This window comes from Schistosoma haematobium, chromosome 5 (genome assembly GCF_000699445.3).
Source record: "Schistosoma haematobium chromosome 5, whole genome shotgun sequence".
NCBI lineage: Eukaryota > Metazoa > Platyhelminthes > Trematoda > Strigeidida > Schistosomatidae > Schistosoma > Schistosoma haematobium.
The window spans coordinates 1,403,561-1,422,661 of NC_067200.1; the positions used below are offsets into that span (position 1 = coordinate 1,403,561).

The 19,101-nt window shown below is 37.5% G+C and overlaps 1 protein-coding gene across 1 annotated transcript; it reads left to right on the forward strand.

Annotated features, from left to right (window-relative positions):
• Positions 1-682: 682 nt before the first annotated feature.
• Positions 683-18,790, forward strand: MS3_00011098 (uncharacterized protein; the record flags this gene model as incomplete). The annotated part of the gene is made up of 3 exons (XM_051219504.1): positions 683-749; positions 3,970-4,062; positions 18,321-18,790. 3 exons carry the CDS (start codon positions 683-685, stop codon positions 18,788-18,790), a joined length of 630 nt encoding a protein of 209 aa, XP_051064644.1.
• Positions 18,791-19,101: the final 311 nt, after the last annotated feature.

Here is a 19,101-nt window from a genome sequence, read left to right on the forward strand (position 1 = left end):
AATAATCATATGTCACATAAAGCAAGCCTATGAAAATGCCACAAACATTTGTAGTTTGACAACACTTAAACCAGTGTCACCCTCTCTAATTGAATCGTCCACATTCAGTGAAATCAAAAGTCAGAAGCTCGGAGTTGTGAAGATATATTCGATAGGTTATCAATAAATCGAAAAGTGACTGATCTAAAATGGCTAGCGGCTGCAGGAGAAGTTGCTCACGGCGTTCCCACTCGTCACCTGGTGACCGAGCGCTTTCAGCTAGGTGAGTCCATTAAAGCTAATGTGGTCAGAATCAAATATCGAAGACCTACAAAGCTATTGATCTTAGAGATTTATTTACCGCTGCAACTGCTTATACGTTGGTGAATATAACTACAATTTTCAGTCGAACACTCTGAGTTGGAAATGGAATTGAAAAATTTCCAGAATAAACATCAAAGTTTAACTTCCAAGAGACTCGTTATTTTATGAATTTTGTGATGGGTGCACACCTTGCAACATAACGAAATATCTGAGACTTCATTAACTAACCGTTTCAACTAGATGCGTTGAATAACTCGTTTTGAAGATATCTTCCAGACAGAATATTTTGAGCAGACGAATTTAGGATAGAGACACTACCTTTGATATAGTGGAGAACTACCTTTAAGTCGTCTGTTTGTCCACTGCAGCTTGAATATTTATGTATGAAGTTAATGTAGTGGCACGATTTCAAAATGCACGTTTGGAAGCTACTGTGAAGATATGGAGTATGCTTCTTGGTCTTCCATAAATTTTAATCTCACACACTAATCTTTTCCCGGTCTTTTTACTTTCTTCAGTTACTGTGAGATATTTGAAGAAGTTGTTTGGGTTTTTGTACCTTTGCCTATTATTTTCAACTTGTTACCTAGTAACACTTCGTAGCATTGGATTATAATCATCTCTGTATGAACAGGTTATTTCGTTCACAATCGAGTGGTTTTTGTAAATTATTCTGTTCTGTATGTATTGCGATTCCTTTGATAATGTTTACAGCGATGTCTTTGGCAAGTTTTCTTAATTATACCATCACACCATGTTTATTAATAAAATGTCATTAGAAGGAACGTTTTGATTCGCCGTTAAAACTCAATTTCTTGAACTGAGTGCCAGATACAAAGTTTTTCTTTCATCCAGTTGAAATGTAAACAAGTCCAGAACTTGTGTGGTAGCCACCAATAGTTATCAATTACTAAAACTAACAGCAATAATCAATAATAATTAATTGTCTCAATGGTGTCGTTTCATCAAGTTTCCAGGGTATAATTCAGAATATTTGTATCTATGAAGTGGTTCGGTCCATTAATGATTTCCGATGAAAAGTGACATGATTTTTATTTGTTTTAGACACGTGAACACTGGTACAAGAAGGCAACAAGTACATATGTGTGAGGGCTAGAATAGCGATCGGGCACCCAAACCGAAACAGGTGGTTTTCTAAGCGTGCCACTCCTCGAGCCGCTGACTTACAGGTGTAACCGACAAGACAGTGGATCGACGTTATGAGATGCAGTCACATGGCAGTCGGTGGCCAACAATAGGTTCATACGCCCTTTGTTCCCTCGGATTCCTAGAGCCCATGTGCACCACCGATTTGGAATCAGGGTTTTTCAACTTCTATAGGTTGATCTGTATCCACCAAAACGGTTAAAGCGCCGGACACTTGCTTATCAGCAGTGTTTACTCACTGAATATTTTCTCTTTAAAACGTGGTTAACTTTAAAGTCGAACAGCGTAAAAACCTGTGTAAATCAAACTTTGACAACTTTATTTTTGTGTACTTAACGTTTGTATGGATTCGTTTAGATTGGAACAAATAGATAAATGTTTGTGTTTTATACACCTAAATAGCTCCTGATGATATTTGTTTGTGTGCTAAAAGGTTACTGAAAACTTCGTTTTCAGAAGTTGTTCGTCGTTGAAATCTGAAACTGCAATCTTACGTTGTGCACATACCTAGACGAAAAATAGAAGCAATCCTCTAGGTCATGGAACTGACATAATGTTAATCAGCAAAACCAGTGACTGTCGTTGTTATAATTAAAAGATGTTTTGTTATCATATGGTTAATATCGTTGTTCTGAAATTCGGTCTGTCTTTGCTGATATTTTACTGCTAGCCATAATTCATCTATCCCATGGATAACAATTAAGTTGTTTACTTATAAAGACTTCTAAAATGATTAAATGAAGCTTTCAGAATTTCAAATCTCATCCAATACAGTCTGTAAATGACAATTTAAAAACAACCGTCTTTGCACACTGGCAATTTGAAAGTCTTCTAATAGCATTTGCAAAACTGTGGGTTGTAACCAGCCTCCGAGCATCAATGTTTATGTAATTATTACTAGCAAGTATACTAGATCTCAGTTCTGTCTATTCTTTTTTAAATCGAGATTCATTTCATCATCTGATGTTGTACTTATACTTGATTACACTAGCTCTCTTCAATCAAGCACTGTCATCTCCTATAGAATAAAAATGAACTAAATGGAGGGGATAAAGAGAAAATTTGTCTTGATTATTTGAATCAACCTTGGTTTGTACTGATTCACATGGATTCAACATGACTTAGCTACAATCAGTTATTCCTAACTACTTATATTTATATGCATCTGTCTTTTGATTTCTACAACTAATCAGTGTTTTAGCCTCAACCAATATGGTGTGATATACAATGATGTTGCTAAAATAACCAAAATCACATTTGTTTCGATAAATCAAGTTATTTTATTCACTGTATGTATTGAATTATGATAAGTTTATAAATAAACATCTGAATATTTGGGATATGTGATGTTGAACATTGATGATTTGCTTACATTTTATAGTACATATATTTATTGGGATACCTTAAATTTTCATTTGTTTAGTTGCTAAGAGAGATAAATAGTTTGTAATTTTGCTTATTGTATCCCTCCATAACTGTAAAATAACTGTATTTAAATGGGTAAATTCACAAACATTTATCATGGATGCGCACTGCTGAGGAGTTCCACAATAAGACGAAACAGCCGTCCAATGCTTCCAGGTTTTCCATGGTGGTCTAGCTTCAATTAACTCATGCTCTCAACCATTAAAATTGCTATAATATCCACAAAACCCCTACTGATATTAACATTATAAGTTTACCATGGATTCTTCATACAAAGTATTTGAAATTAGTCATCAAAAAAGAAGTGTTCTTGAACGAGTTTGTTCTCTGGTTAGCACTTGTTATCAGAACATACTTGCAATTTTGATAGAACTGATACTTTCTGATAGATTGAAATCTGAGTTATTGATTATAATAGTTTGAAATGTTACTATTGAGATGTTTGAGCTCGGAACTCATTTATTACTTGAACTATGAGTTTTATTTCTATGAGTTTACGTTTTCTCACTATTACTATTTAATATCTTCAGACATTTTTTCATCAAGCGAGGCGGTCGAGACATTTTTTACGTGTGCCTAACGTTCATCCATCTTGGTGGAAAGTGAAAGCTCGTTAAGGAATAACTTGCAAGAACGTTAGTGGTACTCAAACTAAAATGTGGTATCAGTCCACCAAGTTATTGGCTGTTGGCCTGAGCCATATGGGTTGGTGCAGATTACCTGGTTGATGTCCGCGGTTGGTGACGTCGTTTGACGTGGCTAATAACCGACCACGATGGCACATAGACATTCACACTCTGTCCTCCTCTAGATCTGGAGTTTCATTATTCCGTCGTACATTGGCCATTCATTATGTCTTTTCGTACCACGGTTTCAGTGTTTAGTCTTTTCATTATCATTACTACTGCAGTTATTTCCACTCCTTTGTTATTCGTCAATGTGATATGGTAACTAGGACCAACGAGCGTTTATGCCAGGCTTTAAATTGACTGTTCCTGATTGACTGTCGGATTATTGGTTTTATTAATATCATTATATTCCCATTTTACGAATGTTGTATTTTTTTCTAAATAGCTCTTGTAACACGAATATCTAATGAAAATCATGTGGATCCTGAACAGATTGGTGGTTATTTAATCAGCTTAGATTATAATGAAATAGTAAAAAGTGATTCAAAACGAAGAAGTTGCTTAGCTGAGGCAATGTGTAATCCCAAATCAAATCATTTACCGCATCAGTTCTATTTACCGGCGCCGAAAATTGCAGCAACCAAATATTCAATTAAGGATGGTGATGATTCATTTAGCAGCTACGGTGAAAGTGGTCATCGTGAAAATAATCATGATCGTCTACTGAACAAAGGCAATTTGGCTACATTTATATTACGGATAAAAGATATAGGTTTGACTAAATCAACCACAACTATGAGTGAGTTATTTGGTTTTCAACTTTCATTCGTTTTATTCATTCAAATCATGTTTGTTGCGTAAGATTATCACAAGCAACGTAAAACTTGGCACAAGCGTGTAACGGTTCAGCTCACCAGATCATATCAACACAACAAGATGAAATTATCAAGAGAAATCCCATCACTGTCTCCACTGATTCTGAGCCATGTTAACAATGTCTGCAGCCATTGCTCACGTTAGTCACTCTTATCTCAACCAGGCAGTCTACGTTCATCAACATAGCTCAAACTATAAATATGGTATGGGGAAAAGTCAATGAAAATTGAGAACATGACTTGTGGATTTTTGTGCAAAATTCATTGATCACGTATCACTAATATGAGACATACTTTTGTATTCGTTTAAACTCATAACGAAATATCAATTTTTGCCACAGTGTTAAATGTATTCTATAATTAGTTTTTCCTTTGTAAATTGTAAATAAGGAGGTAACCAACACTGTCCTTACATTCTAATCTTAAACCTTTAATGCTGAAACAAACATTCACTTATTGGCACTATAACTAATGGCTTCTTGGATAAGTGGAATCCTGCCATCCATATTTCTGTCGAGGGAATGTTTTGTATTATATCTGATGCAAACTCGTGACTGCCAGTTCTAACCATAAATATCTTACCCTAATCATAAATAATTTAGAGGTTTTTGAGTCATTTGTAGTATTTCGAAAGATAGATACTTTTTATCTACAAAGATGGATGTATATGACATTGACTTTTCAAATTACAGAGTAACTAGTAATTTGTTTACACTTTCTCGTGCTATTGTTTTCTTTACCATAACCTATCCATTTCCAAAAGCTGCTTTCTGATTAACTAGTAACTAGCTGAAATTTCATCACAGTTGTTATAACTTCATTCATTATCGATGAAAGCTAAGAAAGAGGACAGAGAGTGTTCTGTGTTGTTTATCGAATGCATTCCACTACACTCTCAATTAGTTTCATAATCAGGATATTGTTTTGATCATGCTTAACGTATCGATATAACCTTTTTGTTCTGCTTAATTATTTGTTGTTTAGCGTAAATTTGTCCTTAGAACATTTTAAAGTTTGTTCTTAACATGAATGTGGAGATCAGTTACATGTTGGATAACTGAATTGTAATATTTCTGACTGTGATATTGAGTGACGTGGATTAAAATCGTATGGGAAACTTGGGTTACCTCAAGAGTGTATATGTCATATCTTACCATTTAATGTTAACTGACATGAAACAAGTTGAACAAATCTTCTCATTGACTTCCTCCAACCATCTGACATGATAGATGTAGACTGTCTGGTTGGTGTTTGCACGATTATCATAACCAATGGTCAATGACATTGGATAATATGATTCAGAATCCGTCACAATAGTAGAGATATATTAATTCGTTGTCTTCCTTTAGCTATGAAGCTTTAAAGTTATCTTTTATTTTTTACTCCTACAAATTCATTCTTTCTTTTTTAACTACATTCTATGCCCAATGTTTCCTGCTACCACTGATGTGCTTACTACGTCCGCTACCATGGGTTTATCACATATTTTCACCTTGCCATGATAATTTGGTGTGCCGATTTGAATATATATATATATATATATATATATTGGTTTGCTCCTCCGATTTCAACTAATTTATGATCTTGTACAATCATCATACATTATCATTGATGGAGAATTTTGAGTGTTTAATTTAGATCATAAGCTGACCAATCTTAGAGTTTAGGCGTTTGCGCACAAAACCAAAGGTCCTGGGCTCGAGACCCGCATGCAAGATCGTGGATGCCCACTTCTGAAGAGTCCCACTCTAGGACGAAACAACCTTCCAATGCTTCCAGGTTTTCGATTGTAGTCTGACACTGACTGGTTCATGTTCTCACCTAAATACATTTTATCTGGTTTTGTTAAACGTCACTAGAAATGACTTCTTATGACAGCTTTTTGAAGATCGTCCTTCATCTGGTTTTTAACAATCACTAGTAACTGGAGTTCTAGTGAGAAGCAGTGACCAGTGTAGTTCAACCGGGTCTGTTGTGAGACAGTAACTCATTGAAGACAATGGTGTATGTCTCACTCCATTTCGTGGATTGGTTGAAGTTAGACATTAACACCGTTGGATGCCAGCTCATTGGTCTAGTTGGATTAGCTCCTGGCGCGAGAGTGATAGTTCCTGAGTTCCAGTCCTACGAGGCGGGGTCGTGGATGCGCACTACTAAGGAGTCCCACAATAGGACGAAACAGATGTCCGTAACTATAATTCGCTATTGACATAGAAAGTTATACATATAAACTGATCCACCTAAAATGTTTTCTTTTTATGTTGCTGTCTTTCTTACTAAGTGACATTTATCATTTACTTGTAAACTAATCACATCTGTATATTCAATCGACATTTATTAAACTTTCAAATAATTCAGTTCAGCTTTTTCTATGAATCTCCGATTATACTTTTCTGTCTTCAGCTGTTATAAAGTGATCAATGTCAATTATATATATCATCTTACTATTATTATTAAGAATCATAGATTTGTATTATCCTAATGAGTAGAAAAATGGAGTTTTTTGGCGTTTTGTGACTCAGTGTAAGTCGCTTCTTCAGAGAATAAATAACCACATTAAATCAACTCGAGTTTAATTAATATAAAGGAACAAAGTAAGACTATTGAGTGCAATTAATCAGAAAAGAAGTCTGACCAAGTCAATGTTATCTGATTTCGATCGAAGTGATTTATATGAGACATGTTTGTGTAGTTGTATGTGTTTATGTTAATGAATGAAATATGTGTGGGCAGCATAGAGTTGAATTTGTATGTACGATAATAGTGTGAGGTGTAAATAGAATCAGACATGGTAGCTTGGATACGTTGGATGGATGGTACAGATTATCTCGAGCATTGAAAAAGGAACTAGCAATAAATGTTTTGTAATAAAAACAAGCATAAGATAATGATAGAGAGGAAGCTTTTAAAAAATGCAGTACAATCAGTCAAAGACAACGATTTTATGTGTTCTCTGAGCTAAAACTTTCATTAATTTTTATTCCGGACATATTTAGAGCCTAATTCTTCTCACTAATTGAACTAAACAGTTCAAAGAACATATCATCATCATCTCAGATAACAATGTATAGACTTTCTTTGTATTAACACTATTACAGGGAGAACAACCAGGATGACATAGGAATAAGAAAGGAACTGGAAACAGTAATATTCACATATGCAATCGGAAAGTTGTAAAATAATACAGAATCGAGATTTTCAAAAAAGAAGAGTAAAACGTTGTGTGAATTGACAATGGGTCCAGGAAGATTTACGAGAATAGGAAGGATATTTGGAGAGAGAAATGCGAGGTAATATACACAGATCAAGGACTTTAAGACAGTGAGGAACAGTAGCGACTGTAGATAACACTTAGGTTGATCAAGATCCGTGGAACCTTTGTAAAATCCGTATGTTATTTGAATAATGAGCATAAGTTAAAAATAAACCAACTACTCCAGTAACCCAGAGAATACAATCACGAATCGGATGAGATACAACCGACTTGTCGATAACTGAAGATTTTTCTTTATGATGATAAAATGATTAGTAAAACAGGTTGATTAATTCAAAGCATGTTAGATACTGACATTTTAATCTAATGAGTACATATACATTCTGCAATCAGATATTAACAATTGAGCGATAACGGGTTTTGGTTTTCAGCCACTAAGTCTCAGGTTCGAAATCCATTCTACCTACTCTGATTTGGCCAATCGTGTTTGTTTCATTAAACCTGACAATCGGAATATGATTCAAACGAATCTGTACCTGGTTAACGAGTTAAAAATCATTTATCAATCCATGACGATTACCGGACTGAGTTCATAAAGATGGTACTGTGGAGATAGATCTGACGAGCTTATCTTGTAAATAGTTTTTAATATTATTTGTATTTGTCAATTTCTCACTGAATGTACATTTATCATTAAATGATTGTACCTGTTGTTTAAGTAAAATGACCTTGAAGACTTTTTCCGTTGTGTTACTAACATAGCGTGACATACTTTCGGTGGTTCGCAAATACACTACTACGCACATACCCATTGTTCTATTCTCGCTCGTTACCGAGTCAATTGTGTTCTAAACTGGATATTATCCTCATTTTAGACTGCTGTGTCATTTCCATTATATCCTACGTCAAAGAAACTTACTGGCGTCATATTCACCTCTGTGGAATTATTACGCATTTATAATTGTGGATTTATGGGACCAAAACTCAACAGAATACGCAACCACCAGCCGATTTAAGTAACGTCCCTGAACTTTTAATTTGTGTTGTTAATTTATAAATTATTATTGTTACATTAATTTTGGACGTAATAACTTTATCACTGATTTTTGGTTATTATACTTTTTGGTCCACCACAATTATTTGGTGAGCCTCGTTTTTTTTATATAGACATTTACCTTATATATCTGCATATTTTATTATTATTATTACCTGGCACGACACCATTTTTTGTTTTTGCCATTATGAACTCTCCGGGTAAACTTATTGATATTGATAGTTCACCGACCAACCTTCTAAACTCTCCACAACCAGAGGATAATGCTTTAAACTCGATCAACGCTATCTCAGAGTTAAGATTACCAACGTATTGTATTAATAATCCAAGAATCTGGTTTGCTCAGATTGAAGTTTTATTCATGGCTAGAGGCATAAAATCTCAGGCATCAAAGTATGCTTACGTAGTCGGTGCACTTCCTGTTGAGATTGCCGCTGAAGTTGGAGATTTAATCGATCACTTGCCAGAATCTGAACCATACGATAAGATAAAAGCAGCAGTTATTCAACGCACCACGGTCTCAGATGAGAAAAGACTGCAACAATTGTTAACATCTTGTGACTTGGGAGATAAAAGACCCTCTCAACTTCTCCGTCACATGAAACAACTCGCCGGTCCATACAGGCTAGGCGAAGCCCTCCTAAAGCAAATGTGGTTTCAAAGATTACCACACAGCGTTAGACAAATTCTCAGTGTTTCAGGGAAATCCGTCGCACTTGATGACTTAGCCGACATGGCGGATAAAATGATTGAAGTCTACCATGATAGTCACTGTGTGAACTCATTGCAACCACCTGGACCACTAGATATTAGCTGTTTAGCCTCCTTTCAAAAGCAGTTAACGCATTTAACGAGCCAGCTAGCGTCTCTGCAATCAACCATAGCAACCATCCAAGCTAGACAATCGAGATCCCCCTCCAGACGAAGAACTTTTTCTAGACAACGGTCTAGGTCACCGATGCGAACATCTGATGTTTGTTGGTACCACCAAAAATACGGCACCAAAGCACGGCGTTGTACACGACCGTGCACATTTTCTGCGTCTGGCACAGAGAATCAGGGAAACGGCCCGGCCAGACAGTGATGGCGGCGCCTGTTTCTGGCCACTACCCGAGCCGTCTATTTCATGTCAGGGATCGAATTTCGGGCTCAGATTTTTTGGTCGATACAGGAGCCGAAATCAGCATTATCCCATTACACCTCTCTCAACGATGGCACCCTCAGAGTACTAAATTGTCTCTAGTCGCAGCCAATAACACAGTCATTAAGACTTATGGCGAACAATCACTTATTTTAGATCTCGGTCTCCGGAGACGTTTCACATTGGTTTTCATCGTAGCTGAAATCAAACAACCCATTATCAGGGCCGATTTTCTCGGTGCTTACAACCTACTTGTAGATATGGCAAAAAAGAAACTAATCGACAAAAACACAAGCTTACAGGTCAGTGGCACAAATATCTCCAGTTACGAAATTCATGGAGTCCGTATGTTAACACCTGAAAACAAAATTTTCACCGATATCCTGTCGAAGTATGAAAGTAAAACCAGAGCTGATTACCAAAGCGAATGCTCCACACATCATGTCCAACACAGTATTACTACTACAGGACCACCTATTCGCGCCAGGGCGAGAAGACTCCCTCCAAACAAGTTGCAGTTCGCTAAGAGAGAATTCGAACATATGATGCAACTTGGGATAATCAGACAATCTAACAGTCCTTGGGCCTCGCCGCTGCATATGGTTCCCAAGAAAGATCAAGACTGGCGCCCATGTGGAGATTATCGCCGATTGAATAACCAGACTATCCCAGACCGGTATCCGATCCCTCACCTGCATGATTTTTCTTTAAATCTACATGGAAAACAGATTTTTTCAAAGTTAGATCTAGTCCGAGCATACCATCAAATACCGATGGCACCTGAGGATATCGAGAAAACAGCTGTAATCACACCTTTTGGCTTGTTTGAGTTCTTGAGGATGCCTTTCGGACTAAAAAGCGCCGCTCAAACCTTCCAGAGATTTATGGACGAAGTAACTATAGGTTTGGATTTCGTATTTGTCTATATCGACACCACATTGATTCCCAAGGAATTAAACCGCTTGAAGAGAAAGTCAAAGCTATCTCCAGCTATCCAGAACCAACCTCAGTAAAATCACTACGCCGTTTTCTTGGAACATGTAATTTTTATCGACGATTTCTACCAAATTGTGCCGATGTACTACAGCCATTGACAGATTTACTGAAAAACGATAAATCAGGTACCAAGAAAGAAAAGAACCAAATATTCAAGTTACCTTCCGATGCCAAAGTAGCATTTGAAAAAGCTAAATCCATGATTGCTAATGCTACCATGCTCCAACACCTAAATACTGACCCCACAACACTGTTGATCCTATGCACGGATGCTTCACAAAAAGCCGTCGGGGCAGTATTACAACAGCGGGTAAACAACACGATTACCCCCATTGCCTTTTTCTCCAAGAGATTATCGCCAGCACAAGAACGTTATAGTACTTTTGGACGCGAACTCTTAGCTATGTATTTAGCAGTAAAACATTTCAACTTTTTGCTACAGGGTCGTGTTTTCATCATTATGACAGATCACAAACCTCTTTGCCATTCTTTTAGCACATCGTATGACAAACACTCCCCACGAGAAGCAAGACTACTTGATTATATCTCCCAATTTACCACAGACATCAGGTTTATCAAAAGGTCACATGAACATTGTTGCAGATGTACTATCTAGGAGGGATATCAATACGATGGTACTCAATCATGACATCAGCCTTGAAACCTTAGCTAAATTACAAGCAGACGATGCAGAATTGAAAGCGTGCAAAGAAAAGTCTAGCTTAGATCTCAAACCTGTACCGATTCCTCTTTCAGATACATTTATCATGTGCGACACTTCAACAGGCAACAATCGTCCGTTTGTCCCACACGCTTGCCGACGAAAAATATTTCAACATTTACATGGTCTCTCACATCCAGGCATCAGAGCAACAACAAAGCTCATTACAGAACGTTTTGTGTGGCCTAAAATTAACTCGGATGTTAAACGTTGGACACGTAACTGTCTCTAGTGCCAACGCAGTAAGACGCAAAAACACACCTACAGTCCGATTTAGAAGTTCCCTATCCCTGACAAACGCTTCCAGCACGTGCATTTAGATTTAGTTGGGCCTCTGCCACCATCAAACTCTCACACATATCCTCACCGCAATAGATAGGTTCACAAGATGGGCCATAGCATGCCCCATTAAAGACACATCAGCAGAAACAGTCGCTTCAGTCTTCCTCGACCGCTGAATAACTAACTATGGAGTACCATCAATAATCATAACAGATCGTGGTCCCCAATTTCAATCTGTCCTTTCCCAGGAGTTCACTAAACTTCTAGGGGTCAATCATATTAAAACCACAGCTTACCACCCAGCAGCTAATGGCATGGTTGAAAGATTCCATCGCCAATTAAAAAGCTCACTGATGGTGCAAGCTGACTTATCAAAGTGGAGCGATGCCTTACCGCTTGTACTCCTTGGTATTCGTTCAACTATAAAGGAAAACATTGGATGTACAGCCGCCGAGTTAGTCTATGGCACAACTCTAACGTTACCCGGCCAACTAGTCAACTATGAACCTACAACGCACGGGGATTCTACTCACTTCGCAAGCCGCCTATTACAAATGATGCAGAAGATTAGAGCAATACCACCTCGAGAATACAACAACCGAGTCCATCTCGATAAACATTTAGAAGCATGCAAATTTGTTTTTGTTCGAGTAGACGCGGTGAAAAAGCCACTGACACCACCGTATGAAGGCCATTATAAAGTAATAAAACGCACTCACCGCTACCAAGAAAGCACATGCCAAATGACTCCATAAAATCCCCCGGAAGCCAAATATCAGAAGTCAATTAATGGACCAAGTCGAGATATAATTGCTGGTGATCTCGTGGTATCGAAAGGATACCGAGATCGTGCCAGGATACAAGCTTGGTTACAGAAGGTAACCGAATTCGCGCGAAGTTACAATCGAAGTGTGTGTAAAAGAATGGAAGCAAAATATAGCTGTCATTAGCACAGTCCAACAAAAGCACGTTGAAACAAACACTGGTACAGTTGGTCATAATAATAATTGTTTTTCTTAAACCGGTCGTGTTCTCGTGATAAACGTGAGTCACTACAAGCTTTTACAAGGTAATGTACATCTTGGGTTCTCATTTCAGTGACAAACACTGCCGCAGAACCTCACGACCAACAGAGTCGAATGCCACCTTACGGTCGAGAAATGCTTCGATTGTGGGGCGTTTGAATTTGTGCCTTTGTTCTGGGACCTGACGGCGAGACTCTTATTTAGCGACGAGCCAATCAGAAGCGTCTGAGCAATTTCAAGGTCACGGGGCCAAGTTCAACACGCGATGCTAACATACGGTGGCAGCGCTCCAGGGGTATCGCGACACTTTTTCGCGCTACTTTTTCATTTCTGCTTTGTGCACAACCAAAATTCGAAATGAATTATGAATAAATTTCAAAGTCCATTTTCCGTTTTCATAATTAGGTGAAAAGGGGTTTTTCTGTTTTGCGTTACATGGTATCGCGAAGTCCTTGAAAATTCATTATTCAGGTGCTGCTATAATAGTTTTTTAGTGTTTGCATCGCAGACTAGCCCTTATTTTTACTTAGATATACACTGATGGTAGACAAATCTTTCATTTTTATATGAAATAGCATGATTGAGGCATATATCGTCATAAAAATTGTATTGTTGTCAAGGCTATCAAAACTGCGTTACAACTAACGATACCATGGTAAGATTTATCGTTTTTCCCGTCTTTATCACAATTTCGGCTGATTTTCACTGGTTTTTTTCGACTTTCATGTCAGAAATAGGTTGATAGTGAAAACATTAGGTGTATCGAGTGTTGTAAATATTATGTATATGCTATAGATGATAATTACACATACCAAGATGTTAATATCACCTTCTACAGTTAGATATATTAGCCACTAGATGATCATAATCATGCGGAAGAGGTATAATTATGTGGAGATTTTTCCAGAGACCAAGCTAAGATAGCATTACTACCTCTTGTGTAGATCTACACAAGTATTTGGCTGTACCAAAGCATGTCATTGAGATATGGTTGTGACTTTTTTTCTTGTTTTAATTCAGAACTCACGGGGCGACTACCTCAATCCTCAATAGCCGTGCAATTGTTTGGATGTTCTACCTACATTTCAATAAACATTATTTTTCAAACAGCTTTCTTACTTACGTGGGAAACTGTAGAAGCGTTGAGAATGTGTGTTTGAGTGTCAGTGAACTTTTGATTAAATGCACATTCCTAATAAATAATACACGACCAGTTCCTTCTTTTGCAGATAATTTTAAATAACAATGAATTAGCAATTGCATTGGATATGCAAAGCAATCGATGCTTAAGCTTCTGCTCTAGTGTTGTACAATAATATGCTTTACCTTTTAAAACTTTTTTTCAAAAATATGCCGGTTTTCCACTGCATCACAGATTTATTTTGGTCTGTTGTTGAAAATAAAGGCGAACATAGGAGACCTTGGGGGTTATGTCAATGGATGGAAAATAGGGAGTTCTGTGTGTATTTAGGCGAAAAGTAGATTATTCAGCAGACATTTAGGCGAAAATTCGACAATTCTGCGGATATTTAGAAGAAAAGTGAGTGATTTGTCGACAAAACGGCGAAAAAGGGGGAAATCCACATTATTTCCCCCGGACAGGCGAAAAAGGCGACATTCTGATGCGTTTTCCCCTTTCACCACCAAAGCATTTACCCCTTTATGGGTTGTCTGGGGAGCTACAATGTTTTGGCTGCCGGTATTATTGCAAAAATACCTAATAGCAGAAGTAAGTACTGGTATTAAGCTGTCACGAGAAGGCACTGAAAAGTTCGATTCGATAGTCAAGATATCTTGATCTAAGGTGACCAGATTGTGTGAGATCCTATGTGATGATCTTCGGAAATCAACCAAGGCCTGTCTAGCTTACGTGCTGATGCCGTAAATGACAATTACTCATAACTTACGTGGGACTAGAATAGAATATGCATCAAGAATTGCATGTTACACAGGACGATTCAAAGTAAATTCACACAGCAGTCTTTAAATATGTTCATCGTCTAAGTTTCCGAAGTGCAACCTGTCCAAAGAATTCAATAATACAATCCGTGTATGTTATGACCCAGACTTTCCTAAGCAACGCAAGAGATAAAGGAAATAAGCGTGATTGACTGTCCAAAGGAAGGGTGTGCTAAATGCACTTCCGATCTGTAATTGAATACTGGTTTCCGTTTTTATACTAGTTTATGGTAAACATTTATATTGAAATAACTTTCCTGTATATCTTATTTCCAGCTAGCTTCGCAAGCGTTCACAGACCTAACGAGAACAATTCCTGAGAAATAGAAGTTATTTATTAATGGATCATTTGTGCTAGATTCAAACTTTAATAAACGTTTTCATTTATAACGCACCAGTCTTTTAATTACGGCAATTCTTATCTATCGTGACAGGTCGAAATTCGAACTACTAGTATGATACACCATGTTCAAGGTAGCAGTATTTGGTAAACGGTATGTATGACTAATCGCGTGTGCGCCAAACTGGTAATTATTACACAAGAACGCGAAACAACACCTCTGTCTCACAGCCACATAAGACTGCACAGTACACTCCCTGCCGTTACGCTATAAGAATAAGTCAATGGCCATATTAATGAATTTATGTAAAACTAAAAAGATTACAATATTAGAACTTCTTGTTATCAAGAAGCATAGCTATGGTCTGTATGAACAATGGATTCTGACGATGTAGCTTCATCATTAGCACCGATTGAACTCATCAGTTGTGCGCATACGTCTTTCGATGCTTCGAGGCACGAAAGGATGAGTTTACTTGCCAAAGGTTCACTAAGAGCATCGATTGAGTGGTAGTTGCTGGTGAACTTCTCTAGCAGATCACCACTTTCTGTAGAGATTGAGATGTTGTCCAGCGCACGAAGAACCAAGTCCATTATGTATTTTCTTGTCCACTTGTTGCTTTGTCGAAATAAGTCTACAAAACTTATAGAGATAAAGGAACACACATACCTGTAGCGGTAAATAAATCCCCAAAATAAATAGCACTAAATTTTCGACATTGGATGCTGACCATATGTTTTAGTGGACTCATCTAGCTGAAGGCGCTCGGTCAGGCATCCGCACCAGATCACGTGTGGTAACGCCGTGCTCAACATCAACCGCAATCGCTAGCCTGATTAGATCAGAGAATTCCGATATATTGGTCATCGCCAAATATACTCTTCCGATCTCCTCGAATCTGTCTTTTGATTTCTCTGGGCGGGAACGAAATATATTAGAAGGTGTTACTGGTAGAAGCGTTGTCAAACACTGAACACCTGTGACACCATCATTAGAATGTGCATACAAAATATGACCACAGGGCAGCATGTAGTCGTTGAAACGCAATATTTCGACCTGAAGGATGAATTCATTTGAAGTAAGGCATACGTAGATGACCGACGTCGTCTCCTTTGCCTAGGTTGTGTTGGCGAGTTAGAAGTTGTAAGCTCTTCAGAAGAATGATTATTACTATCATCATCTACATCCTGAACGCAAGCATCTGACTCTGACGAACTGCGTTTACGTCCATATGTACAGACATAAATGGTTCAAATGGTTGTGGACGGAATAGAAGCAGCTTTCGCTTAATAGGCTTCCGTGTCTTGTAGCAGGGGATCACGAAATCCTCCAGGCAGGAACCTAGGTATGTTAACACTAAAAGAGGAAAAGAAATTGGTAAATCATAGTGTGATGCTGCCCTTGGTCCTTAAGAATAGGTCAAGTTGCCTCTTGAAGAACTCCTGAGAAGTCGCTTGGACTAGCTCGGCCGGCAGCGAATTCCAGCTTTTGACAACTCTTAAGGAGTAGAAGTTGTGTCTACATTCCGTCTTGCTATGTTGTGTTTCCAGTTTCTGGGTGTTACCTCTTAGGTTATTATTCGAACTAAAAAGTACAAAAAGTACTCACGAAAAAGTACTTTAGAGTTGGATCATCACTGTTCTCTTTGTGTACTGACATAACGTACTTAATATGCGTATACTAAAAAAATAATTACTAACCACAGAAGACATATTACCTATATCATGCATCATCACGATGGCATCGTCTTCGTTACTTGAAGAATGAACGTTACTAGACATAGTGTGGCTGAACTCAATTGAAATCTGAAAATTTATTGATTTGACCGCTTCTGAAAATTTTCACGAATTGTCGATGTGACGCACCAATCATTTTGCGACAGTTTGACCTTCAAGTGCTCGCAGCCCCCGTCAGGGGACGATACCCTAGGAGCGTTGCCACATACGGACGGTTCACAGCGGATTTTAGAGAGGAGGTGATTAATGAGAGGTTAAAACAGATGGGACGGCGAAACTCTAATTTAGGGACGAGCCAATGAGTAGCGTTTGAGCAATTTCAATTATTAGTCAACCAGAAGACAGTATAAAGTAAAAATATATTACAAGAAAGTAATGAATTACAGTGGATATTCTTCTTTTACATGATTTAAAAACTTGTTGAGGTTTGATAAAGGCTCAGAAGTTCTAAATTCATAATGCATATTGTATAGAAGCTTGTCCATAGGGTTAGGGTTTGGGGTTAAAATTAGTGTTAAGGGTTAGGTAAAGTTTAGGGTTAGGGTTAGATTAGGGTTTAATGTTAGGTTAAGGTTATGGTTTTGGGTTAGATTGGGGTTTAAGGTTAGGGTTTAGGGTTATGGTTAGAGTTAGATTAGGGTTTAGGGCTAAGGTTAGGGTTTGGGGTTAGATTATGGTTAGGTTAAGTTTAGGGTTATGGGTATAGTTAGGGTTAGATTAGGATTTAGGGTCAGGTTAAGGTTAGGGTTAGATTAGGGTTCAGGGTTAGATTAGGATTTAGGGTTAGGTTAAGGTTAGGGTTTGGGGTTAGATTGGGGTTATGGGTATGGTTAGGGTTAGATTAGGATTTAGAGTTAGATTAGGGTTTGAGGTTAAGCTAAGGTTAGGGTTAGGTTAGGATTAGTGTGCTAACATGCGATCGGTTTACATGGGATTTTAGAGAAGTGGTGTCTATTGACAGACTACAACCCCAACCACTAACCCTATGGACGAGTTTCTATACAATATGCATTATGAATTCAGAGCCTCTGAACCTTCATCAAACCTTAACAAGTTTTTAAATCATGTAAAAGAAGAATATCCACTGTAATTCATTACTTACTTACAATATATTCTCACTTTATACTAACTGTCTTCTGATTGGCAAATAATTAAGGTCATTTAAGATTCGTTCAAAGGTCGTCGCTAAATTAGAGTCTCGCCGACCTGACGCATTTTAAATATCTGGTCCATACAACTACGTCCAAATCGAAAACCAGCCTGATTTTCTCTAATGTGTTCTCTACTAGCTTTAGTTAGGCGTCGAAGTATTGTTGAAGCTAATATTTTAGACACTATATTAATCAAACTAATTCCTCTGTGATTGTGAAGTATGATTTAAATGGATAAACCTCAGAACACCATACAATTCACATTTTACGTTTGTACTTTTTTTCCTTCACACTATTGTAGATGGAATTTCATCGGCTTTCGCTTCTTCATCATCCTCATCTACTTTATCATTGTCATCGTTTGGATCTGTATTATCAAATAATAACAATAATGATTTAATATTAACTTCTGGATCAGCATTCCCATCAAATCCTGGAATTGTACGTAGTCATGATTATTTATCAGTTGATGCTCGTATACCTAATGTTTATGATGGTTCACCTAGCAATATAACAATAATTCGTTTTTGTTTAATCAATAATTCCACATTGAAAACAATCGCCACAAAGACAAAAACAAAATTACCAGAAGTAGAAATGATCAATTCATCATCATCATTATCTTCTCCTTATTCTTCGATCTCCTCTGGATCCTTTTCATTGAATTCAATAGATTATAATAAATTATATGCACCAGATGAATCATATTTAGTTGGGCAAATTTATGACCCAATCAGTAATGTATACGGTTTACAGTTTACATCAAATTGAAATTTATTAGATCCATATATTATTCATGGAAAAGGCATAGTGTTAGAATATATTGGTAAGCATTAGTTTGTTTTTAGTTTATTACAGTGATTGTTTAAATGTTTAAGTTATACACATGATGGATTGATTGCAGACAGGTAATCACTGAAAATGCTTACTTGCTTACTTACGCCTGTTACTCCTCGTGAAGGAGCATAGGCCGCTCACCAGCATTCTCCATCCAACCCTGTCCTGGGCAATCCTGTCCAGCTCCTTCCAGTTGTAATTAATCGTTTTCATATCTGCTTCTATTATCCGACGTAATGTGTTCT